This window comes from Ahaetulla prasina, chromosome 12 (genome assembly GCF_028640845.1).
Source record: "Ahaetulla prasina isolate Xishuangbanna chromosome 12, ASM2864084v1, whole genome shotgun sequence".
NCBI lineage: Eukaryota > Metazoa > Chordata > Lepidosauria > Squamata > Colubridae > Ahaetulla > Ahaetulla prasina.
The window spans coordinates 12,456,009-12,482,588 of record NC_080550.1 but is presented as its reverse complement, the minus strand read 5'-3'; the positions used below and the strand labels follow the sequence as shown (position 1 = coordinate 12,482,588).

Genomic DNA, 26,580 nt, shown 5'->3' with positions numbered 1-26,580 from the left:
GACAATTAACCAGTGGAACAGCTTGCCTCTAGAAGTCGTGGGTGCTCCATCACTGGAGGTCCTTAAGAAGAGACGGGACAGCCACTGGGTCACCTGCTTGAGCTAGAAGAGGACTAGAAGATCTCCAAGATCCCTTTCCAGCTAAATGGAGATTCTCAGTCATCCAGGTCCTGGTTGTCCCAAAGTTGTGGGTTTTTTTCCCCCCCAAGAGGCCACTGGACTTCCTTCCAGCTCGATCCCGATTCTGATTCTCTGCGCGGCAGCTGCTGGAAGGGACCGCGCAGCCCGAATCCACAAAGGCACCAGCCCAAGGAAGCGCTTCCTCCTCCTCCTCCTCCGCCCCCTCCCCGCGGGTTTCCCAGGTAGAAGGGGAGGAGCGAAGAGCAACTGGGGAGCGGAGCCTGCAGAGCAGCGAGAGACCGCAGTTGGTGCTGAGCCCGGGCGCTCAAGCGAAGCGGCCGTGGCTAAAGCGCACTGGTGAGTTGGCCACGCAGGCAGCCCCGGCCCCAACCCAGCCGCTGGAGATGACCGAGACGCTGCTGCCCACCGGCTGTCCGGCCGCGGACCAGAGAGGCGCCTGCTATTTTCGCAAGGTGAGCGCAGGGCAGGGCAGCAGGGCAGGTAGATCCCCCCCTGGCGCGGGATCTACCGACTCTTGGCGAGGTTTCCCGGGAGTGGGAGTGGGGGGGGGCTTTGCTTCCACCCCACCCCCGGCTCCGATTAGTTCTGTTCTCCTCTGGTCCGCTTTGGCACTGGACTTTTTAAAACCAAAGCAAAGCAAAGCAAAAAAAAAAACAACAAACCAAAAAAAAAATCCCGCCTGCGTAACAGGTATTTTCGGAGCCTCCTTTATGTGAAGTCAAAGGAAAAAGGCAGATGAGAATTGAGGAGGGGGGTTGGTTGAAGGGGTGTTTTGCCTTCCGCGGAGGGACCGACACAGAGAGACAAGCCTTAACCCCCACCCCACCCCGCCCTCCTTCCAGCCCCCTTCCTTCTTGGCGAAGGGAAAATCTCAGGAAAAGTTTTGCGTTGTTATTGTTGTTTTCTCCCCTTGTACATAAACTGGGAAACGAGTGTGGTAAACTCTGCCTGGTGGGTGAAAACCGAATTAGGGGAAGGGGTGGTGAGGTGGGGACTGGGGAGACACTGACTCCCATCCAGAAATGCCCTGCTTGGTCCCTTGGGTGTCTGCTGCCTTCCCCGCCCCCACGTGGGAGGCTGCCAACTGCATGTTATGGGGATATCTTTATGGATCAGAAAGAGGCAGAACTCCTTGGCATCGCTTTCCGGATGGTGATAAACTGGGCAGTGCCGTAGAGTGGCATCTGGGGTCTGTAGAATTTGCTGGAAGAAACCGAGATTTCTTCTGCGCGGTGCCACGCTTGTGACTTTTGTGGGAAAGGAGTCTGGATAGGTCTTGGCTTTTCTGTGAGACCATCTCGGTTTAAGGATGCTTGGCGCATGCCTTCCTTGCCTCGATCAGGGAATTAAATGCGAAACCTTCATCCTTTGATTATCCGCTTCTTGTTCAAGGTACAATATTGAATGAACTCAACAACAACAACAAAAAAACTGTACTGAATGAACTCGCTAAACTGATTAATTCTATAACCCAACAGTGAATATAGCTACTTTATTCTCAGGCCACAGTTAGTATTTCATTAAACTCTGTTGGTAAAACCTAGGAAGGGGGGGGGGCAAGCCTGGTCTAATTTTATGTTGTTTTACTCAACGTACGTTTACTTGGGAACTGAGTCTTACTATGTGTTGAATCCATAAGGGAAGATCTACGACTGCGTTTCCCCCATTATTGTTTGGTTAATATCTACTAAAGGGAAAGAGATTCATTTCAATAAAGTTCATTAAGATTCCCTTAACCTCTGCTAGGGTAAAATTTGTCTTTTGATGCCCCATGAACCTGTTGTTGCAGGTGACAAAGGCCAGCATAAAGTAGACAAACAATTCAATTTGCTGAAATTGGATGGATAATGTCCAGTGAGCATGAATAAAGTGAATCATTATTCCCTTTGAACGTATGAAAAATTAAACCCTGGGCAACTTTTAAAGGGGTTTCTGAGGCTGCAGTCGCAGATTTGGGGGATATCTGTTGGTGGGTCTCAAGCGGGATACCTCCACATTAGATCAGGAACAACTCCTTCCCTTAAAGCGTACGTGTGCCTTTAGAAAAAATGCTGCCAAAATTAAATGGCACACGCTTGGTTTTAAGAGTGTGACTTCACACTTTTAAAATGTCTGCTATATGAACGAACAAACAAACAAAAAACAGATTATCAGAATGTCCAGGACACAAAACCTCTTTACAAAACTTATACCTTCAGTTTTGTAAGATTCTATTTTAAAGTAAGGAAGTGTTCATTATAGCAGTTAGTAGGTTAGTAATTATGTAGCATTGCATGCTTATTTAATACATACCAGCATCTGCTACATCTGTGTAAGTGGCAGAAATAACCACTGTCTTAAATGGGGCGGTATGATGCATTTTTCCTGTTCTGCAGAAGCCTTTTCTGCTCTTGGTAGTATATTTAACATTCCTTCGGAAGCAACTTCTGCTTCCTACTTTTCATATACTTAAAAGATAAGAATCCGCAGACCTTTTAAAAATTATAATCCCTTGCAAGCAATTGACTTCACCGGATTTCCCAAAGATAGGTGAACTTTCTGTTCCTTTGGCTTGCTATCAGCCATACTAAATCAGTCACCTATAACTGCAATGTTCAGGCCAAACCCAGTGGGCTGTTCCACTAACTAAAATTAGGGAGAGCTTTAGAGCAAGTATTTGTCAAACTCAAGTATTGCAGTACAGCCTATCTCTGGGTTCATGCAGGGTACAAAAACAAGTTTTTTAATAAATAAATAAATAAATAAATAAATAAAAGTTGATTTACCAATGAAGGCGAATATATACTGTATGTCCAGTGAGCATGAATAAAGTGAATTATTATTATTATTATTATTATTTATTATATTTGTATACCGCCCATCTCCCGAAGGACTCAGGATGGTTCACAGCCAATAAAAGAACAGAAAATATATAATACATATAAAACAGCAAAAAAGAATAGAAAATTAATTCAATTGATGGCCTAAAACTTTTAAATACAAATTTAAAACCCCGTTTAAAACCCCTGATTTAAAACCCCAATTTAAAACTACGTTCACGCTAGTCCTGCTCTTCGAAACAGCAACGTCTTCAGCTCGCGGCGGAAGGACCTGAGGTCGGGGAGTTGACGAAGCCCCAGAGGGAGCTTGTTCCAGAGGGTAGGAGCCCCCACAGAGAAGGCCCTCCCCCTGGAGGTCGCCAGCCGACATTGTTTAGCTGACGGTATCCGAAGGAGGCCCTCTCTGTGAGAGCGCACTGGTCGGTGAGAGGCTAATGGTGGCAGTAGGCGGTCCCGTAAATATCCCAGCCCTAAGCCATGGAGTGCTTTAAAGGTGATAACAAGTACCTTGAAGTGAACCCGGAAGACCACCTGGAGCCAGTGCAGATTACGCAGGAGGGGTGTTACATGGGAGCCACAAGGAGCTCCCTCTATCACCTGCGCAGCCGCATTCTGGACCAGTTGGAGTCTCCGGGTACCCTTCAAGGGGAGCCCCAGATAGAGAACATTACAGTAGTCCATTATTATTATTATTATTATTATTATTATTATTATTATTATTATTATTATTATTATTATTATTATTATTATTATTATTATTATTATTATTCCCTTTGAACGTATGAAAAATTAAATCCTGGGCAACTTTTAAAGGGGTTTCTGAGGCTGCAGTCGCAGATTTGGGGGATATCTGTTGGTGGGTCTCAAGCGGGATACCTCCACATTAGAGCAGGAACAACTCCTTCCCTTAAAGCGTACGTGTGCCTTTAGAAAAAATGCTGCCAGAATTAAATGGCACACGCTTGGTTTTAAGAGTGTGACTTCACACTTTTAAAATGTCTGCTATATGAACGAACAAACAAACAAAAAACAGATTATCAGAATGTCCAGGACACAAAACCTCTTTACAAAACTTATACCTTCAGTTTTGTAAGATCCTATTTTAAAGTAAGGAAGTGTTCATTATAGCAGTTAGTAGGTTAGTAATTATGTAGCATTGCATGCTTATTTAATACATACCAGCATCTGCTACATCTGTGTAAGTGGCAGAAATAACCACTGTCTTAAATGGGGCGGTATGATGCATTTTTCCTGTTCTGCAGAAGCCTTTTCTGCTCTTGGTAGTATATTTAACATTCCTTCGGAAGCAACTTCTGCTTCCTACTTTTCATATACTTAAAAGATAAGAATCCGCAGACCTTTTAAAAATTATAATCCCTTGCAAGCAATTGACTTCACCGGATTTCCCAAAGATAGGTGAACTTTCTGTTCCTTTGGCTTGCTATCAGCCATACTAAATCAGTCACCTATAACTGCAATGTTCAGGCCAAACCCAGTGGGCTGTTCCACTAACTAAAATTAGGGAGAGCTTTAGAGCAAGTATTTGTCAAACTCAAGTATTGCAGTACAGCCTATCTCTGGGTTCATGCAGGGTACAAAAACAAGTTTTTTAATAAATAAATAAATAAATAAATAAATAAAAGTTGATTTACCAATGAAGGCGAATATATACTGTATGTCCCAGATTGGATTCTGCAAAAGTTTATTTGTTGAAGAAGCCACTTTAGCTGGGCTTGCATTCATTTATTTATATATATATATATATTTCTGGTTTATTTATTTATTTATTTGTATTTCTGGATTATTTATTTATTTATTGGTATTTCTGGATTATTTATTTGTTTGTTTGTATTTCTGGACTGCCCAGCTCACTCAGTACATGGTATACAGTAAGGTAAAGGTAAAGATAGAGGTTCCCCTCGCACATACGTTCCCGACTCTAGGGGGCAGTGCTCACCTCCATTTCAAAGCCGAAGAGCCAGTGCTGTCCGAAGGCGTCTCCGTGGTCATGTGGCCGGCATGACTCAACACCAAAGGCACACGGAACACTGTTTCCTTCCCACTAAAGGTGGTCCCTATTTTTCTACTTGCGTTTTTTACGTGCTTTCGAACTGCTAAGTTGGCAGAAGCCCGGGCAAGAACGAGAGCTCACCCTGTTATACGGCACTAGGGATTCAAACCGCTGAATGGCCGACCTTTTGATCGGCAAGCTCAGCGTCTTAGCCACTGAACGACTACATCCCTTTGGTATACAGTACAGTACCGAAATATAAAACAGTATATGAGAATTAAAATGTTAAAATTTAAAATTTTGAAAGGTTATAGAATTATAAGCAAGTATAACAAACACTCTGAGCCCTAAACCAAATAAGATATATCAAGGCTTAATGGAGTTACGAGAAATCAGTTATTGATAAGATCTCTCTCTCTCTCTCTCCCTCCCTCTCTCTCTTTCTCTCCCTCCCTCTCTCTCTCTCTCTCTCTCTCTCTTTCCTTACGTTTACTCTATAATGATGGGTAGCTACTGGTAGATCACAAACTTCAGGTTAAAAAGTCAAGACTCAATGTAGAATAAGCTCAACTTCTAATGATAGAAGGGCTGTTTTCTTCAGAGTGGTATGGAAGTATTTCCTTCAGCTATAAAACCCTAATGAAAGGTTGATGTTCTGCCATAATAAAAGGAAATTGTTTTGTGTTTTTTTTTTTAAAAAAACACAATATGTGGAGTCATGTTGTCCTTATTAGAACCAACCAAAATGACACTTAAGGATGTGCAACCGTTCTCAACAACTGCTAAGCATATTTTTATCCCATCTTGGTTAACCCTAATTAAGTTTTCTCCAATTATTGATTCTCCTGATGATGGATTTCTCCCCTTTATGGATCAAGGTAATTGTCATGGTTTGTTTGAAGGATTTGGGGTTGTTGCTGGGTTCTCTTCTTCTTCTTTTCTTCTTCTTTTTTTTATTATTTACATTTATATCCCGCCCTTCTCCGAAGACTCAGGGCGGCTTACAGTGTGTAAGGCAATAGTCTCATTCTATTTGTATATTTACAAAGTCAACTTATTGCCCCCCCAACAATCTGGGTCCTCATTTTACCTACCTTATAAAGGATGGAAGGCTGAGTCAACCTTGGACCTGGTGGAACTAGAACCTGCAGTAATTGCAGGCAGTTGTGTTTTAATAACAGGCTTCTTACAGCCCGAGCCACACCGCGGCCCTTGGTTTGTTTGAAGTATTTGGGGTTGTTGCTGGGTTTTCTTCTTCTTCTTCTTCTTCTTCTTCTTCTTCTTCTTCTTCTTCTTCTTCTTCTTCTTCTTCTTCTTCTTCTTCTTCTTCTTCTTCTTCTTCTTCTTCTTCTTCTTCTTCTTCTTCTTCTTCTTCTTCTTCTTCTTCTTCTTCTTCTTCTTCTTCTTCTTCTTCTTCTTCTTCTTCTTCTTCTTCTTCTGGTATTTGAAAGGAAGGAAATCTAATAAGGTATGTCAGATCTGGGTTTTGCATTTTCCGCCAACTAGGAATGTGACAATGGAGGAGTTAGCCTCAGGTAAGAGCTTACAAGTTGGCAAAGTTTCTGCCTGTGTATTAGATTACCAGGTTAAATTTAGGGCACTTGTAACAACAATATTGGCAGGGTTGGCAACTCATTTGAGAGCGCCTGGCATCAACAGGTTTCAACTTCGTCGGAAAGTTGTGCAAATATTAGTGAAAGTATCTTTCTTCTCTCTTTCTCTCTGTGTCTCTGTTTCTCTCTCTCTGGTAAATATACATACAAGCCTGGCTAAACTCTCCACCCAGTTATGATTATTGAGTGAAGTGAAAGTTTAGCCTTAGATAATCCAAGAAAGTGGAGAGTTTTAAATAGTGTAACCAATCTACAGATGGCCTTGGGTGGGCTTCAAAATTTTTAGAAAGGGGTTCTCTGCCCGGTTGCTGGGTGGGTGTGGCCATGGGGGGCGTGGCCTAGTCGGCCTCCTGCACCATGGGAGGGTGCATTTTTGCCCTCCTCGGGCTCCAGAGGCTTTCCTCGAGCCTCCGGGAGGGCGAAAACAGCCTCCCCAAGCTCTAGAGGCCCTCTGGATGCAGGAAACGGGTGCGTTTCTTGACCTTCCGGTTTTCGCCCTCCCCGAGCCTCCGTGCGCACCCTGCACTTACCTGCATCCAAAATGGACCATGTGGGGACTCCTGGGAGGGGCGGGGCAGGGTGGGGCCAGCCAGGAGTGGGATTTGGAGGTTCTCTGAATTGCACAGAATCTTAGCTAGAGGTTCTCCTGAACCCCTGCGAACCCCCAGCAGCCCACCCCTGGATGGCCTATATGTCCACTGTGATTCTGAACCAATATTTTTTTCTAACGAGGGTGGTTTGTAGCATTGCATTTCACAGCCAACAGTCAAGAAAGCAGAAGTCCAGCTGTTTTGAGGGCAGAAAAAGGTTGTTTCCACATGAAAGTTGTAGAATCTGAGTCCAGTTTTCTGGTATATATACAGGTAGTCCTCCATTTATGACCCACAGTTGTGCTAAAATTTCTGTTGCTAAGCGAGAGACTTAACTGAGCTTGGCCCCATTTTGTGACCTTTCTTACCATAGTTGCTAAGTGAATCAGTGCAGTTCTTAAGTGAATGTGGTTTAGCCCATTGACTTTGGTTGTCAGAAGGTCGCCAAAGGGGATCACGTGACCCCAGGATACTGCAACCGTCATAAATATGAGTCTATGAATTTTGATCATGTGACCATGGGGATGCTGCAATGGTCATAAAGTGGGGAAAAACTGCAATAATTTTTCAGTAACTTTCAATGGTCACTAAAAGGACTGTTGCAAGTCGAGGACTTCCTGTGTTAGAATTTGACCTGGAAGAACAGAGTATTGTGACCCAGGCCCAAGCAGGTAGTAATAAACTTAGTCCGTGGGAAAACAAACTTTATTCGAACAGCTGGGAATTACTTCATCTCAAAGTAAAACAAATGCCTCCCAACACAAATTCCTCAGTTATCTCACAAACCTTAGTCCAATTAGGCAAACTGCCAAAGGCCCTTTCTGGCAAACATCCAGAAGCCACAAAAACAAAGACGTACACGAAGCAGAGGACGAAGCAGAAGATGCAGCTACAATGTTATTTTCCAGCAAAGCTGAAACGCCGGTGCTGGTCTGTTTTAAGCCTTATGGGAGGGCCCAATCATCTCTTGGCCCTACTCCCGAGTTGTCCTCTCTGCTTGAGCTGCTCTTGCCTTCTGGCAGCTCTTCTCATGTGTGCATTAGGAACAGGCTCCTCCTGTTCCTCTGCCTCACTACTGTCAGGCTCTGGAGACTCTGGAGTCTGCACCTCACTTCCCGATGGCCCTGGCCCCACCTCAGCCTCATCGCTGTCCGACTCCGTTGCCAGCTCTGTAGGCTGCTGACAGACCACAACACAGAGTTCCAATGTCTCTTCAGCTACCAAACCAGGCTCTGCATCTTATTTACATTGAGGGGGTTTATTTACATTGAAGAAGGAAATCAGAGATCCTATTTTTATTATCTTAATTCCTTAGAGGAAGAGTGGGGAAAACAGAAGAAATAAACAACAATTTTTCCATGGTATACAGCCCATTCTTTGGAAGCAGGTGTCGAATCTGCATGCTTTAAAGTGGCTTCTTACAGTGCACCAAACCGTGATCGGCCTAACGTGGCTTATTGACTAAAGCATAAACTTGGCTTCATTCGGTAAGCCAAAACCAAACAAACCACAGTTTGCATCAATAAGAACTCAAGCTTTCTTCTGACCCACCGAAATATGTCACCGATATGTCCTGTCTTCTAAACTCAGTTCTAGTTCAGGTGTAGAATTCTTCTCTTTGATTAGAAGTTCATGTCCAAAAATGAGGGAGGGAGAGAAGTGATGTGCACCACACTGACCCCACTGTATGGGTTGTCAAAAAGGGCAAGTCACAACCAATGGTTACAGTAGTGCAATCTACGCCCCACGGTTTTGTACGTTTGGGGCGGACACAGAAGGTGTAGCGCTTCAATTCTGCTGCTGCGATTGCCCTCTTTTTTCTTCTTCTTCTTCAGCACCCCTTTATGGATGCTGGGTGTGATGAGCTCAAAAGGACTGAGGCGTCAAAAGGCACCTTCTCCTTAACGGAGAAGGGAAACTTTGGGAGGAAGTATCTTCTCCACGGAGGTTGACTAGTGACCAGAGGGTCACATTTCTCCTATGCTTCTCAATCCTTCCCAAACTTCAGAACATACCCACAACACCTCACCCTATCCTTAACCCAGGGGTCTGCAACCTTAAATACTCAAAACAGCCATTTGTTACCCGTTCCCCATAGAAAACACACCGGGAGCCACAAAACCTAGGTGGGTGTGGCCAACTCGATGTCACTCACTTCCACCAGTCACATGACACCCCCCCAGCCACGCCTACCCAGCTGGTCATTAGGGCAGAGAACCAGTTGTTAAAAAACACCAGGAACCACAAAATCCTTTTGAATAGCTCTCTTTTTCTTCTCCCTCCCTCTCTCCTTCCCCTCTGTATCTCTCTATGTTTCTCTCCCTCTCTCTCTGTATCTCTCTGTCTCTATTCTGTAACGCTTCTCCATCCCTCGCCGTCGCCCTTACCAGGGGTGGGTTCTACTTACTTTTACTACTGGTTCGCATCGTGCCCATGCGCAGAACCTTCTGCACATGCGCAGAAGAGTTTTGATGACGTTTGGGTCAGTGGACGGAGGCTCCCGCTGGTTTTACTACCGGTTCTATAAAACCGGTCCGAACCAGGGGCAAACCACCACTGGCCCATACCTTCTCAGGTCAGGCTAGGAGTGACTGGGAGAGGAGAGCCAGCCAGTGGTGGGATCATCTGACAGGGAGCCACAGCAGAGGGCCCAAAGAACCGCATGCGGCTCCAGAGCCGCTGGTTGCTGACCCCTGCCCTAACCCTAACCTCAGTTGGCCCCTCCAAGGGGAAAGATCATGACAAGCATGAACACACCCAGCCCTGAAGTAAAGCTGCCTCTAGTCCTCTTGATTTTCTGGAAGTCCCTCAAAATCTGGTGAGGCCATCAAGCTTCAGGGCTCCAAGGTCCCCTGGAGATACTGAGATGTCTCCATTGTTGTTAACATCAGCTGTTCTCTCTTACTTAGCCTTTGTGATTTTTAAATGTTTCAGTAATTGGTTTTTTTTTAAGGTGTTAATTGTTTTATAGTCTTGTCGCCAAGCACCCCGCCCAGAGTCACTTTTCTGTGAGATGGGTGGCCCTGTTATATTTCATGAATAAATAAATACACTTAAGGCTGATTAACGTAGAGGCAGGTTTCCAGGGGTGCGAAGTTTAAATTTACCTTATCATTCATATTTCCCCGTTCATAAAGCAAAATAGCTGAACCATTAATCATGCTCCTGTGACAGGGCTGGGTGGGGGGGACCATGTTAGCCCAATGTGCCAGAAAATCCTGCAGGTTGTTCACTTGATGATTAAGAACCCAGCCTTAGGCTTACAGTAAGATGGGAAAGAAACAGATTGACTCTGGCAAACAGAAGGTCAGTAGAAATATGTATAGCCCATTGTTTGGCAAAGCAAATGTAATATGCAGATGAGATAAAAAATAGCCCATCCCTTCAGGGCACCCTTAGCTCTTATTCTTTTTTTTTTTTTACTTTCTTATTTCTCTTTTAGTAAAGTTATCCGCTTCTATTGATGAGCTATCTGCCTTCTCCCCCCCCCCCATTTCTTTCTTTCTGCCTGCATGGATTAGAATCACTAGTCATTGTAAGAGCCATTAGTGGATTGGTAAGATTCTAATTCCTCCCCACCCACCCACCCCCCAATCAGCTTCTCTGGTTCTTATTTCCATTTTCAAGACATACACGCCTTTGTAATTTCCTGGCCCCTTTGCGTTGGTTTAAGCTGGGTGGGGGGGCAGTGGAGGGTTGGGCAGCGACAACATTTTCAAAGGCAAAAGTTGCATGGCAAAGAGAAGATGGATTTTTCTATATATCACCCTGAAATCCAAAAAGGAGAAAAGAAAAAAAAACGTGGAAGGAAGGAATCATTTCACAAATGTAAAAAATAAATAAAAAAGTGATTTTTGGGGAGCTCAAATGGGCTAAAGCTGAGAAGCTGGTATAATATTCTGTAACGGGAAGAAATGGCAGCTTTGTTCATTTCCAGTTGCTTGTGTTTGATACAGTCCTAAAGGTGTTTTTTCCTCCCCATAAAAAGGCAACTGGACTTTCTTGGTGTTTTCTTGAAAATGTTTCAGTTTTTATCCAAGAATCTTCTTCACTTCAACTCAAGAGATTAAGTTAGACAGCTCTGGATAAAATATGACTTTTCATCTGTAAAATACTAAAATAGATTTTCAGTTATGTAAGTTGCTTTAATGTCCTGGCTGATGACCCTTAGTTGCCCTATATTCCTTTGACTATTTCTGATTTTTATTTAGATGGCTGCTACTGATTCATTTTGTGGCAGTAAGTTATATGTAAAAATTGTTAAAGAGCTGGCTGAAGAAGGAAGTGTTTGAAGTTGGCTTCACGAATCTGCAGGGCGGCCTTTCTCAAGCTTAGCTAAGATGTGTGGACTTCAACTCCCAGAATTCTCCAGCCGTTAGTGGGGCGGGGAGAGGCTGAGGAATTTTGGAAGTTGACCTTCATACATCTTAAAGTTGCCAGGAAGTATGAGAAATGCTGCTTTAGGCTATAGAAGCTTCCTTTATGAGTGTTTCTATGTCAACCTTCCCCAGATCTTGACTCAAAATTCTCATGCTGGCTGAGGAATTCTGAGAATTGAAGTCCTGCCAGCTGGAATGCATCCAAGTTGGGGAAAACTGATCTATCTATCTACATAAAGCAAAAACCACTCACACATTAATCATGAAATCTCCAGAATCGTAAAGCCTACAAACTTGAAATTTGCCACGTATGTTCCTCTTGGCTTCTAGGTGCTCACTAAAAAAGGATTTTTTAAAATGACCATCAGAGCATTAATATTTCCTATATTATTATTAACATGCTCTGATGCCAAGGAGTTCTACTCCCCCTCCCTACCTCAAAAGAAATCTGTTCCAAATGAAAAGCACAAGCAGAGGAGAGGAGTTTCACTTTCACAGCAGCAAGCAGCTTTACTACAGAACAGTTGAGCTAAGCCATGCCCAGCCTCCTTCCTGTCTCCTTCTTGCTCACACAGCAAATACTGTTTGAGTTTCCAAACACCCCTCAACTCTCTCACACACTGACAGGATGTTAGCCACATGAATACCAATGGATGCTGCGGGCTGGGACATTCTACTCCCCCTCCCCCTCTGTTCCAACTGCCAGTTGCATTATATTAACACGCTCTGATGCTACAGAGTTACACATCCTACAGTATGTTTCAAGCTGCAAGTGTCAATTTATCAAGCCTGAGCACATAGCTTCGTAGCGAAGCACGGGCGTCCAGCTAGTTTTATATATACTTGCTAGTTTTGCAGAAATCTGTATCATCTTTTAAGTTTTTAAGAGATGGATATAGGATTAGTATGGTTCACTAAGCATGAAAAATACAGCCCTTTCTCATTTTTCCTCCCCAAATTCTACTCTTCAGAGAAAGTTCTGCTCTACTGAATTCCCAAGTTGACATAAACATAGGTTGGATTCAGATAACACACTCTAAATAATAAAGTGGTTTCTTTGGTTTTGGCTTAGCTTTGCAAATCCAGCCTATTGACCCAAAGCCTGGGTTAGCGTAACAACGGAACAGTGAATGAATAGAAAGGTGTCCATCTAACCGCTTGCTTGATTTAATGTAGGCCAGCAATATAAGAATGTGTCTTGACAGAGAAACTGCCAGACCTTGTTATCCAAGATTTTGAGTGGTGAAGTATGTAAATCCAGGAGTTTGGGAAGAATATGAGAAATCCCCTTTTTTTGCAAGCAAAAAAGTGACTAGCCGGTGCTTTCTAAGCAATTGTTTGTGTTCCGAGAAGCAATTAGTGTTTCAATCATTTGTTTGCTTTGGTGGGGAGACATTAACACTGGTGGAGCTTCAGAAGTCATGGAAACCATGGGTGCAAATCCTTTCCCTTATCTTGCTGTGAACCCAATGTATGCTATGCTATGTGTTGGTGGCTTATCACTTGAAACACACAACAACAGATGAAGTCTCTCTCTCTCACACACACACACACACACACACACACATCCCCAGTTCCCGCTGGCGTCAAGCCCAAATAACCTTTTCTACGGAACAGCCGCACCTTTGGAAATGTATTTCTTTCACTCGGGAGATTCTGATTCCGGTATTCAGAACTGTGTACGGGAAAAGCCAATTTGTCGTTCAACCAGCCGGAGGTATTTCCCGTCGGCTTGGTTATTGCACCAATATTCCATTTTCTCCCATTGAATAATATCATGGCTGGGCAGCTCTAGCTCTGTTTGTAGAAGTCTTGTTCTGGTGTTGAAAGTTTCCGATAACATATAGATTGTATATTTTTATATTCGTATCCTATCCAACAACTCATCCAATGTACAGTCATATACAATTTAGTCGGGCTTGCCCAGTCACCACCCCCTTCTTTTAACTCTCTTCCCTCTGCTACTTTCTGCTACTTTCCTGGCCTTCGTCCCCTTCTCTTATCTACATCCTCTCCTCCCTCCACCCTACACCTTCCTTCTCCCTCTTCTACCCCTCTTCCTTCCTCTTCTCCCTCTTCTATCCCTCTTCTCCTCTTTCCTACCTCCTACTCTCTCCTCCTTTCTCCCTCCCCACCATTCTAAAATGGTAGCTGGGCAGACCCGACCTTGCATTAATTATATTTATACATCTTCAATAATCCCTGTACATTAACCATCACTCCATCCTCTACCAAAAAGCCAATTTATCATTCAACCAGCTGGAGGTATTTCCCGTCGGCTTGGTTATTGCACCAATATTCCATTTTCTCCCATTGAATAATATCATGGCTGGGCAGCTCTAGCTCTGTTTGTAGGAGTCTTGTTCTGGTGTTGAAAGTTTCTGATAACATATAGATTGTATATGAAGGTGTATGGAACCTGTGGGGAAAGAATGGTGCTAATCAGGGGTGGGCTTCAAAATCTTTAACAAGGGGTTCTCTGCCTGGTTGCTGGGTGGATATGGCCATAGTGGGCGTGGCCTAATCGGCCTCCTGCACCATGGGGGGGGGCTTTTTATCCTCCCCAGGCTCTGGAGGCTTTCCTCTAGCCTCCAGGAGGGCGAAAACAGCCTCCCCAAGCTCCCAAGGTCCTCTAGAGGCCAAAAATGGACCCGTAACTTCCGGTAGGCCCATTTTTTGCCCTCCCCGAGCCTCTGCTTGTGCCCTGCACTTACCTGCATCCAAAACGGGCCGCGTGGAGACTCCTTGGCGGGGAGGGATGGGCGGGGCCAGCCAGGAATGGGATTTGGGGGTTTTCCAAACTGCACAGAATCTTAGCTAGAGGTTCTCCCGAACCCTTGCAAACCCCTGGTCCTAATCCTAATTGTTGACGTTACCTAGTTTGGTAATGAAACATCTGCAGGAAGACCACCAAGCTCAGAGAGAAGCACTCAAAGACCTCAATAATCTTGTTTCCCTGAGGTTTTAAAAATATGACTTGTGTGTGTTGCTAACTATTGGGAATCTTCCTCCTCCTCAAAGCTTAAGCAATGAAATATCTTGGTCCAACATATATACAAATATACAAGCCACTGACTGAAGACTCCAAATTTCCCACTAAGGTGACTGAGGCTTGATTTACAGATCCCTGGCAACTAAAGGTCTCTTTCAACTGCTGAGGACAAAAAAACAAAAAAACAGTTTTCCCAGACATCCTTTAACTAAACGGGTTGTATTGTTAAAGCAGTGGAAGACAGGAGGTAGCAGAGATGGGGAATTTCTTCTGTAATTGTTGCACTCAAATTATATATTAAGCCTGTGAGGTGTAGGCTGCAGCAGCCCCAGAATTGCATGCAGCTTCACCGAAGCCTCTAGAGACGCAGCCCAGATTCTTATTTTTAATGCGGCAAGGAGGGAAACTCTTGATAAATAATTCTCTTGACTATATTTAATAATACCTCGCTGCATTTCACTCCGTTAGGCTTCATGTTTGTCTTTGCTCTGCCAAATTCTTCAGCATTTGATTCAAACTTAGGTAAGGTGTAGTCCCGTGTCCCCAAAATGCTAAAGGAACACTTAATTGTTTCTAGAATATAATAAATAATAAAATGGAATGTGTCAAGTGCTAATATTCAGTGATGGCAGCTCTAGGGAAATGAAAGCAGGCTTCTTGAGAAGCAATTAAGGTGTAAATAGATCTTACGAGGGCCACAAATGTCTCCATTCTTCCAATATGATTTATTTATTTATTTAATTAAACTTTTATACCGCCCTTCTCCCGAAGGACTCAGGGCTTTGTACAGCCTGCATTAAAACAATTTATATACACACTAAAATAACAATTAAAAAACTTATTCCAAAATGGCCGAAATTAAAACCGTCCAATTGACCATATAAAATACCCAATAAAATACAATTAAAATTTAAAATTTAAAAATTTAAAAAATTTAGCATTTAAAAATCAGGCCAGTCCCGCTTGGATAAATAAATAAGTTTTCAGTTCCCGGCGAAAGGTCCGAAGGTCAGGCAATTGGCGTAAACTGGGGGGGAAGTTCGTTCCAGAAATGATGCATTACTATTAATCTTCTCATCGTTCCCATCACCCATCTCCTTCCACTTATGTATGACTGTAACTTTGTTGCTTGTATCCTTACAATTTATACTGATATTGTTTCCTAATTGCTTATTTGTAGCCTATGACTATCATTAAGTGTTGTATCATTAAGTGTTAAATTTGTACCCTATGACTACCATTAAGTGTTGTACCTTAGAATTCTTGATGAATGTATCTTTTCTTTTATGTACACTGAGAGCCTATGCACCAAGACAAATTCCTTGTGTGTCACACAATCACACTTGGCCAATAAAAAATTCTATTCTATTCTATTCATTAGGACATTTTTCTATTGAGGTAGGCCACAAACATCTCTCCATTCTTTCCATATAATACAATAGGGGGTTTATTTATCTATTTATTGAGATCTGCATCCATTGAAAGGCTAAATTTTCTTTCTGTTGGTGCATCTCTTGCAAAAAACACACCCTAATGGACTGTACTCTGTCTTGCATGCATTTCCTTGCATGCAGTCATTGGTTCCATCAATCAACATTTCAATAGAATCAATCAGTCCAATTGTCTGGAGGAGATCCCAGTTCTCCATTTCCCCCCCAAATGGTTTCATTATCAGAAGTTTTAAAAAGTAGGCTGCTGGCACTTTGATTGCTTAGCGATTTAGTTCAGTTGCTAACTGTGAATTTTGATTGAGACTCTTTAGAAGCTTCAATACCAAGCAGCTTTTTTATTTCTAAGGCTTACAGGCAACAGCTTGACTGGTTTCTGAATGCAAGTCTGCAACATGGACCTTTCTATTCTCACCCTCCACCCAGCCCCTGCCTCAAAAAAGAAAGAACAACAAATAAATTGGGCTTTATTCAAATGGGAGGCAAGTAGTTTAAATTCTTATGGCTAGCCTGGCACACATTAACTTTCTTGCTTCCATTGTTCAATCTTAGAAATAAGATTGTCATGTCAGACTTGTATCTTATTCTTCAGGCATTTAAGAGAGCTTTTTCTCCCAGAGACATGTTAAGGAGGACAGGAACTCTCCTTTTAGGTAAAGATAAAGGTTCACATATGTGCGAGTTGTTCCCAACTCTAGGGGGCGGTGCTTATCTCTGTTTCAAAGCCGAAGAGCCAGCGTTGTCCAAAGACGTCTCCGTGGTCATGTAGCCAGCATGACTCAACGCCAAAGGCGCACGGAATGCTGTGACCTTCCCACTAAAGGTGGTCCCTATTTTTTCTACTTGCATTTTTTACATGCTTTCAAACTGCTAGGTTGGCAGAAGCTGGGACAAGTAACGGGAGCTCACCCTGTTATGCAGCACTAGGGATTCAAACCACTGAACTGCCGACCTTTCGATCGACAAGCTCAGTGTCTTTAGCCACTGAGCCACCATGTCCCATTTACGACAGCTTTTTCTCTGAGAGACATGTTAAGGAAGACGGGAAGTCTCCTTTTATATATTGGTTAATATTTGCCCAGCTCTGCTTTTATTGGATTTCCAATGCAAGTCATTAACTTCCAATGGAGACTTTCAACTCTCTCTCATCAGTCTCCATGCAAACAGAACACCATTCTTTTCTCAAAGGTACCTCAAGGGACATCCACGTTTTTCATACAGTCTGTTTTAGGCCAACTTTCCTTGCCTTCCCCTGCTTTGAAAAGAAAACAGCTAACCTCAAAACAACAGGTTGGTCTGCTTTCTGGGTTTCAGTAATCCAAGTAATAAGGGGAACTGAAATATCTTTCTTTGACATGGGAGATAGCTTGGACCATGAGGGAAGAACTGAAGAACGGTCCATAGTCCATGTAGAGACGGATCAGAAACATGTTCAAAAATAAGGACTCAAGGACAACCCTTATGACCTATGGACTCAGAATCTGGTTTGAGATTCTTGATTATCTCTCAAAGTTTCAAAAAGGATCCATCGGTACTGGTTACAGTTCCAGGACTTCAGCTCCAGTCTTAATGGGCAACGTTGGCTACCCATTGAGCTTCCATCAGGAAGCTCCAACTGCCCAAGGAGCTGGTGATCCAGTTCTACAGAGGAATTATTGAGTCTGTCATCTGCACCTCTATAACTGTCTAGTTTGGTTCTGCAACCCAACAAGACAGACACAGACTTCAGAGAATCATTAGAAGTGCAGAAAAAAACAATGACTACCAACCTGCCTTCCATTGAGAACCTGTATACCGCACTAGTCAAAAAGAGGGCTGTGAAAATATTTACAGACCCCTCACATCCTGGACATAAATTGTTTCAACTCCTACCCTCAAAACAACACTATAGAGTGCTGCACACCAGAACAACTAGACACCAGAACAGTTTTTTCCTGAACGCCATCACTCTGCTAAACAAGTAATTCCCTCAACAGTGTCAAACTATTCACTAAATCTGCATTACTACTACTATTAATCTTCTCATCGTTCCTATCACCTATCTCCTTCCACTTAAGACTGTATGATTGTAACTTTGTTGCTTGTATCCTTACGATTTATATTGATTGTGTCCTAGTATGGTTTGATTGCTTATTTGTACCCTGTGACTATCATCAAGTGTTGTACCTTATGATTCTTGAAGAATGTATCTTGTCTTTTTATGTTCACCGAGAGCTTATGCACCAAAGACAAATCCCTTGTGTGTCCAATCACACTTGGCCAATAAAAATTTCTATTCTATTCTATTCTATTTTTATTTCCCATCATGCCGCTGATACGCAGATAGTCCTCAATGTACGACCACAATTCAGCCCAAAATATATGTTGCTGAGTAAAACGCTTGTTAAAGGAGATCTGCCCCATTTTACAATCTTTCTTCCTACCGTTGAAAGGTTGTAAAATGGGGCAAAAAATTGCACTTGTTAAGTTAGTAACATGGTTGTTAAGAGGCTTTTCCATTGACATGACCCTGGGATACTGTAAGTGTCATAAATATGAACCAGTTGCAAAGCATCTCAATTTTGATCACATGACCAAGGGGATGCTGCAAGGGTCATCAGTGTGAAAAATGGCCATAAGTCACTTTTTTTAGTGCCATTACTTTGAACGCTATAGAGCACTGCACACCAGAACAACTAGACACAAGAACAGTTTTTTCCCGAAGGCCATCACTCTGCTAAACAAATAATTCCCTCAACACTGTCAGACTATTTACTGAATCTGCACTACTATTAATCGTTTCATAGTTCCCATCACCAATCTCTTTCCATTTATGACTATAACTTGTTGCTGGCAATCCTTATGATTTATATTGATATATTGACCATCAATTGTGTTGTAAATGTTGTACTTTGATGAACGTATCTTTTCTTTTATGTACACTGAGAGCATATGCACCAAGACAAATTCCTTGTGTGTCCAATCACACTTGGCCAATAAAAATTCTATTCTATTCTATTCTATTCTATTCTTGAAGAGTCCTAACTGAACTGTTGTAAGTCGAAGACTGCTGTTAGTGTCAATCTGGAATTGCATAGAAAATGAAAAGAGGCACTCGGTGCTATTAATGAACCGGGATAAATACTGGGAAATTGGGAATTCTAGTCCTACCTTGGACACAAAGCCAGCTGGGTAACCTTGGGCCAGTCCTTCTCTTTCAGTCCTATAAAAGTGGCAATGGCAAACCATCTCCAAAAATCTTGCCAAGAAAACTACAGGTGACTGGTCCAGGAGTCAAAAATTGATTTGAAAGACAGATACGCCCACAAAGAAATACCAATTGCAACAAGGGAATAGCATTGACTTGGAGAAGGGCTTTCCAGCTCTCGAAGACCACTCAAATAGATAAACAGAGTAACAGGATAAAAGGGTTGGAAGAGACCTTAGAGGTCTTCTACTCCAACCCCCTGCTCAAGCAGGAAACCCTATACCGTTCAGACAAATAGTTGTCCAACTTCTTAAAAGCCTCCAGTGATGGAGCACCCACACAAGTTCTGGGAGCAGGATTTTTTCACTGGTTAATTGTTCTCACTGTCAGGAAATTCCTCCTTAGTTCTAGGTTGCTTCTCTCCTTGATTGGTTTCCATCCCTTGCTTCTTGTCCTGCATTCAGGTGCTTTGGAAAATAGGGTGACACCACCCACCCCCGTCTTTGTGACAGCCTCTTAGATATTTGGAACCAGGTTTTGAGGAATTTTTGGTTTTGGTGGCCTTGGTTTTTGATCTTTCCTTGATTTTGAAGCTTTACTGCCCTTAATACGATGTTTGTTCTAGTTAAGCAAACTGTTTAACCTGTTCTGCAGTCCTAATCATATTTGAATTTCTTATCTTTCGGTAAGAGAGTAGCCACAAAATAAAAATGTTTCTCTTTTTTTAAAAAAGAAAAGAAAAAAGACACACACGCACATACACACACACACACACACACACAGAGAGAGAGAGAGAGAGAGAGAGCAGAAATGCCATGTCTTCTAGTTTCCTTTGTGTGAGATCTTGTCATGAATGGAGATAAGGCTTTTAACCTAAGCAAAGTTTTTCTAAAAGAAACTGAGGAAATCCCTCCCAACAATGTTGGTCATTATAGTATCTTTGTAAGGGTCCTTATAGGCTTTCAGATATCCAGATAGCCTGGGCTAGGTGGGGAAAAATGCTTGGAATTCCTGTTTGTGGATTGAAACCCGACATAAAAGTGAAATATTCCCACATACCAAGGTGACAGCCTTACATTTGGGCAAGTTATTTCGGAGAAGTCAGGTCAGCTATCTGCTGTTTTGATCTGTTTCTACTCTGGTGGATGAAAAACACAATAAAAGGCCGATTTGTGGCATGGCAGTGTGGTTTGATAACATCTCTTGAATGAAATGAAACGCTGGGTCATTTGAAGGCAACACTTCCTTTTGAAGGACCACAGCCCACAGGTCAGCTTTTAGGATGTGGCTTGTTGAAGGAGTCCGACAGGTTTAATCTCTGCCATCCTAAATTACATATGAGGACTTTGACGATTTTCAGATCTCGAAGTTTGCAATGGGGGGTTTAGCTTAGCCTCATCGTGGTTTTGTTGTTACTGGCATAATTGTGATGTGCCAACCGTTGCACTTTGTGTACCCTGTTTGTGGCACAACACGAGAAGTAGTTTCAGCCAATGCTTATAATTCAGTAGCTTATAATTCGGTGCCAAATGCTGAAATTCATCTTGGTTTAATGAGATGTGAAAACCCAGTCCTTGTGAGATAGCATGATATCTTCCTTCAAGGACAGCATGGTGGAACTTCAAAAATGGGTCTTAATAAAGTAGAATACTTAATTGGCCAAGTCTGATTCAGCACCCAAGAAATTTGTCTCCGGCGCAAATGGTCTCGGTGTACATGTAAAACAAGAGAGTAATATTGATCTTAATAATGATACCAATAAGAGGGGGTAGTAATGAGCCATGGTGGCGCAGTGGTTAGAGGGCAGTACTGCAGGCTACTTGCGCTGACTGCTGGCTGACTGCAATTTGGCAGTTCAAATCTCAACCAGGCTCAAGGTTGACTTAGCCTTCCATCCTTCCGAGGTCGGTAAAATGAGGACCCAGATTTTTGGGGGCAATGTGCTGACTCTAAACCGCTTAGAGAGGGCTGTAAAAGCACTGTGAAGCCAGAGGTGGGATTCACTTACCTTCCCTACTGGTTCGCAAATGTGAGCGCACGCCTTCCATACATGCATGGCCTTCCGCGCATCTCTTTGCTCACGCGCATGCCTTCCACGCATGCGCACGACCTCCAAAATGTAGCTAAATAGGATGGTATTATGTCCGGGTGGGTGGGCGGGGCCTACCGCAGTCGCTGCTACCGGTTCGCCCGAACTGGCCAGAACTGGCAGAATGCCACCACTGTGTGAAGTGGTATATAAGTCTAAGTGCTATTGCTATTGCTATTGCTAAAGAAGTTGGTAAGTATGATAATAATACATCCATACAACATAAGCTGTTCCGGGAAAGTCCATTGTATCTCAGATGGTCACTGGTTGTTAAATGGGGGCCACCTGAAATGCAGCTTCTCAAACCGCAGGACCTTTGGAGTTTACTGTTCCCATAAAATCAGGAGGAACAGAAAGGAAATAGCATTGTAGTTTTTAAAAGTTCCTCCTATTTAAAACCATTATTCAAGTGACGGATATGTCAGTTCTCCAGGTGTGCATGTATTCATGGCCAACATCAGGGAAATATTAGTCGGAAATAATAGGAAATTTGGGCAGAAGACGTACGCTAGCCATAAAACCCACAAACCATCTAAAAACGAAATGCCTATGTGACAAGAATGGTCGCAAAAGCTGATTATTGGGAGAAAAAGAAAATCGGGAGGGAGGGAAATTGACTTACATATTTCAGGTGGTTGTTGAAGAACCATTTGTGGAAACTCTTCCTAAAAATTACAGAAAGACAGGAGACGGATCTATTCAGACAATAGAACTGCACTTCGATTCCCAGCATCCCTCACCTTTGGCCATCCCTGGTAGGGGCTGCTGGGAACAGTAGGCCAGCAACATCTGGAATTCTCCCTCATCTGGAGTTCCCCCTCTTGCTACAGACTTCAGGCACAGTCCCTTGTCACATCTTCTTTCTTGCGCTCTCACAGAGAGGGGCTCCTCAGGGTGCCGTCAGCCAAGCAATGTCGGTTGGCGGCCCCCAGGGGGAGGGCCTTCTCTGTGGGGGCTCCTACCCTATGGAACGAGCTTTCCCCTGGACTCCGACAAATACCTGACCTTAGGACCTTCCGCCGCGAACTTAAAACCTACTTATTTCGTCTTGCTGGACTCGCTTAAATTTTATATTATCAAACTGATTTATAGGTTTTAAATTTTTTAGTAAATTTTAGAGGGTAATATTTTTATCTATGTAGCCATATTAAATAGGTTTTTTAAGGGTTGTTTTTAGTTTTGTATTGTTGTTTTCTTTCTGTATTTTATTTGTGGCTATACACCGTCCTGAGTCCTTTGGGAGAAGGGCGGTCTATAAATAAAAATATTATATTATTATTATTATTATTATTATTATTATTATTATTATTATTATTATTATTATTATTTCTCAAGAAGATTGAGAACTATTTTTCTGCATGAACTTAGCCATTTCTCATTCAGAATATTTTATTAGGCTATAAAGTGTTATAAAATACAAAATATGAAAGCAAATAAAAGGGCAGGGATTTTGTTGTTAGTTGCGAAGTCGTGTCCGACACATCGCGACCCCATGGACAACATTCCTCCAGGCCTTCCTGTCCTCTTCCATCCCCAGAGACCATTTAAGCTCATGCCTACTGCTTCAGTGACTCCATCCAGCCACCTCGTTCCCAGCATTAAGCTCTTCTCCAGTGAGTCCTTCCTTCTCATTAGGTGGCCAAAGTATTTGAGTTTCCTCTTCAGGATCTGGCCTTCTAAAGAGCAGTAAGGATTGATCTCTTCTAGGACTGACCGGTTGGATCGCCTTGCAGTCCAAGGGACTCGCAGGAGTCTTCTCCAGCACCAGAGTTCAAAGGCTCAATTCTTTGGCGCTCAGCCTTCCTTATGGTCCAACTTTCACAGCCATCTATTTCAACTGGGAAAACCATAGCCTTGATTATACACACTTTTGTTGGGGTGTGTGTGTGAAAGCAAGGATAGGGAGGGGGAAAGGGCAGAGAAAAGTGAGGAAAGGTAGGGAAAGAAAAAGAAAAAGAAGCATTGATTTCCGGCTCTATCTATTACAGTAGAATAGGGCATTAAATCAAGAAGCATTGATTTCCAGTTCTATCTCTGTGGCTCAGACTGCTAATGCAGTCTGTTATTAACAGCAGCTGTCTGCAATTACTGCAGGTTCTAGTCCCACCAGGCCCAAGGTTGACTCAGCCTTCCATCCTTTATAAGGTAGGTAAAATGAGGACCCAGATTGTTGGGGGCAATAAGTTGACTTTGTATATAAATATACAAATAGGATGAAGACTATTGCTAACATAGTGTAAGCCGCCCTGAGTCTTCGGAGAAGGGCGGGATATAAATAATAATAATAATAATAATAATAATAATAATAATAATAATAATAATAATAATATCTGTTACAGTAGAATAGGGCATTAACAAAAAATCACAACGTTTTTGTTATACAATAGTATAAACCAGTCATTTCCTACAAGAATCTTATCAGTCTAATCTGTAAAACTCAGAATCAAAGTTTCATTCTTTGCAAAGTTTCAAAAGTTTTTCGTTTCCAAAATGCAGAGATACAGTAGGCTTTATTTTTAGGGTGGAGAGGGGGTCAGAAATCAGGCTTCCTTCTTTCTTTCTGTGGTCCTGTCCTTTTAAGAAAGAATATCTTTTCTGTTATCCAGGGATGCAACCCACTTGCGGAAACCGGGCGGAGCAAACTGCAATGCCGGAGAGCTGTCCTGAACCAGCAGATTCTGAAAGCGGTGAGGATGAGAGCTGGCGCAGAAAACCTTCTCCGGTATGTTCCCACGAGTCCCCTCTCCTTTCTGCCCTCAGTCACAAAATGCAGCCTTTGTCCTTCTCAACAGGAACAGCGTCTCACTTCCCAGCCAGCAGCCAGTTCGCTCCAACACCTTATTGGGAATAAATAGAAAAACAAGAGCTTGGCATGCTGGTTTACATAATGTTTTCACTGTTCCCCCTCCAAGGAGGGCTCTGCTGTTCCGCCAGCTTTCTCCTGCTTCTCTTTCGATATGGTTTCCTTTCGAAACAAGCCCATTGCTGCATGCCGTTTGATGCAACAGGACGTTTTTAGCCACCGTCTTCTTTATTTATTTTATTTATTTATTTTGTCACAACAATATATGTAACTATCATACAGAAAGGTTATATAGTATATAAAGGTATAAGCATATATATATATATATATATATATATATATATATATATATATATATATATGTTCGGGTTTTCTCCCGTGTAAAATTGGAAGTGTCTTGGCGACGTTTCGGAAGTCTCATTCGCCATCTTCAGGCTTCAGCTTCGTGCTTCTGGGAGAAGCTGAAGCCTGAAGATGACGAATGAGACTTCGTCGAAACGTCGCCAAGACGTCGCCAAGACATCCCAGAAGCACGAAGCTGAAGCCTGAAGATGACGAATGAGACTTCGTCGAAAAGTCGCCAAGACACTTCCAATTTTATATATATATATATATGAAGAAGAAAAGAAAAACAATAGGACAGGAACGGTAGGCACGTTTGTGCGCTTATGCACGCCCCTTATGGTCCTCTTAGGAATGGGGTGAGGTCAATAGTAGAAAGTTTTTGGTTAAAGCTTTTAGGATTATGGGAAGAGACCACAGAGTCAGGTAAAGTATTCCAAGCACTGATGATTCTGTTACAGAAGTCATATTTTCTGCAATCTAGATTAAAGCGGTTGACATTAAGTTTAAATCTATTGGTTGCTCTTGTATTATTGCAATTAAAGCTGAAGTAGTCTTTGACAGGAAGGACATTACAATAGATGATTCTATGAGTTAAACTTAGGTCTTGTTGAAGGCGACGGAGTTCCAAGTTTTCCAAGCCCAGGATTTCAAGTCTAGTGGGATAAGGTATTTTGTTGTTTACAGAGGAATGGAGAACTCTTCTTGTAAAATATTTCTGGACACGTTCAATTGTATTGATGTCAGAGATATGGTGAGGATTCCAAACAGGTGAGCTGTATTCTAGAATTGGTTTAGCAAATGTTTTATATGCTCTGGTTAGTAGTGTGGTGTTTTTGGAAAAGAAGCTACGCAAGATTAGGTTTACAACTCTTAGAGCCTTTTTTGCTATGTATTTGCAGTGGGCTTTGGCACTTAGATCATTTGACATGAAAACTCCAAGGTCTTTAACGGGATGGGGTTCATCTGTGAGGTAATGTCCATCAAGCGAGTACTTAGTGTTCTTCTCGAGTTTAAAGTCATCATCGACTTACAACCGCAGTTGAGCCCAAAATTTCGCCTGGCTAAGCAAGACGGTTGTTAAGTGAGTTTTGCCCCGTTCTACAACCGTTCTTGCAACAGTTGTTCAGTGGGTCATTTCAGTTGTTAACCTAGTATCATGAATCTGGCTTGCCCATCAGGGTTACAAAACCTGTCACTGCTGGTTCGCTCGTGGGCATTTGCAAACCTGTGCATGCGCAGAAGCGTCCAGGAGGGTGGACGGAGCTTTCCGCTGCCACCGCTACAAGTTCACCTGATCCGGGGCGAACTGGTAGCAATCCACCACTGTTGCCCATTAATTTTGCTTGTCAGACTTTTGCAAAAGGTGATCACATGACCCCAGGACGCTACAACTGTCATAAATATGAGTCAGTTGCTGAGCATCTGAATTTTGATCACATGACCATGGGGACACCACAATGGTCATAAGTCACTTTTTTCAATGCCAAAGTCCTAAATTAAGGACTGCCTATATCTGTCGGTGCTAGAATAATCTGAAAAATCAAGAAAATAGGCAAGGGAAATAATAGGGAAATATTATAAGGTGGCCTAGAGACCTTCCACTTGCAAAGTTGCGAATTCAGTCCTAGGCAGCCACAGATGTTTCTTATCCGGGCGCCAAGATAAAATATCTGCTGCGAACTCCACATAGGTGTCAGGAAGGGCATCCAGATAGTAAATGTTCAGCTCCATTCAGTTGCCCCAACTCCCATCTGGATAAAAGGGATTATAGGGTCGTAAAAAGAAATATATATATATAAGGAAATAATTAGAAAAATAGAGAAAATGATGGTAAGATTCATTTTGTTATTAAGTGATTGTTCTCCAAACATTTTAATTTTTTTTATTTTTCCTTTGACAGTGCAACGACCAGCCCCAAAGTGCGAGAACAGGTGTTGCTGGAACTCAGCTACGTCAATTCCAACCTGCAGATCCTCAAGGAAGAGTTAGAAGGGCTCAATATCTCCGTGGAGGTGTACCAGAACACGGAGTAAGTGAAGGGAGGAGGGAAAAATGATTGCAGTGATGCTCTCTTCTCTCTCTCTCTCTTTTTTTTTTGGCTAACGAATGCAAAAACAAACAAGCCAAAGAATGTAAAACTGAAGAAAGAATCTTTATAAAAAA

The 26,580-nt window shown here is 42.6% G+C and overlaps 1 protein-coding gene across 1 annotated transcript in view; it reads left to right on the top strand.

Moving 5' to 3' along the window:
• Nucleotides 1-415: 415 nt before the first annotated feature.
• Nucleotides 416-26,580, top strand: part of RHPN2 (rhophilin Rho GTPase binding protein 2) — a 65,621-nt gene continuing 39,456 nt past the window's right edge. Inside the window, exons 1-3 of the mRNA XM_058155611.1 lie at nucleotides 416-593; nucleotides 23,876-23,991; nucleotides 26,318-26,446. Coding sequence (XP_058011594.1) covers nucleotides 525-593; nucleotides 23,876-23,991; nucleotides 26,318-26,446 — 314 coding nt within the window. The 5' untranslated portion in view covers nucleotides 416-524. The remainder of the gene's footprint in view (nucleotides 594-23,875; nucleotides 23,992-26,317; nucleotides 26,447-26,580) is intronic.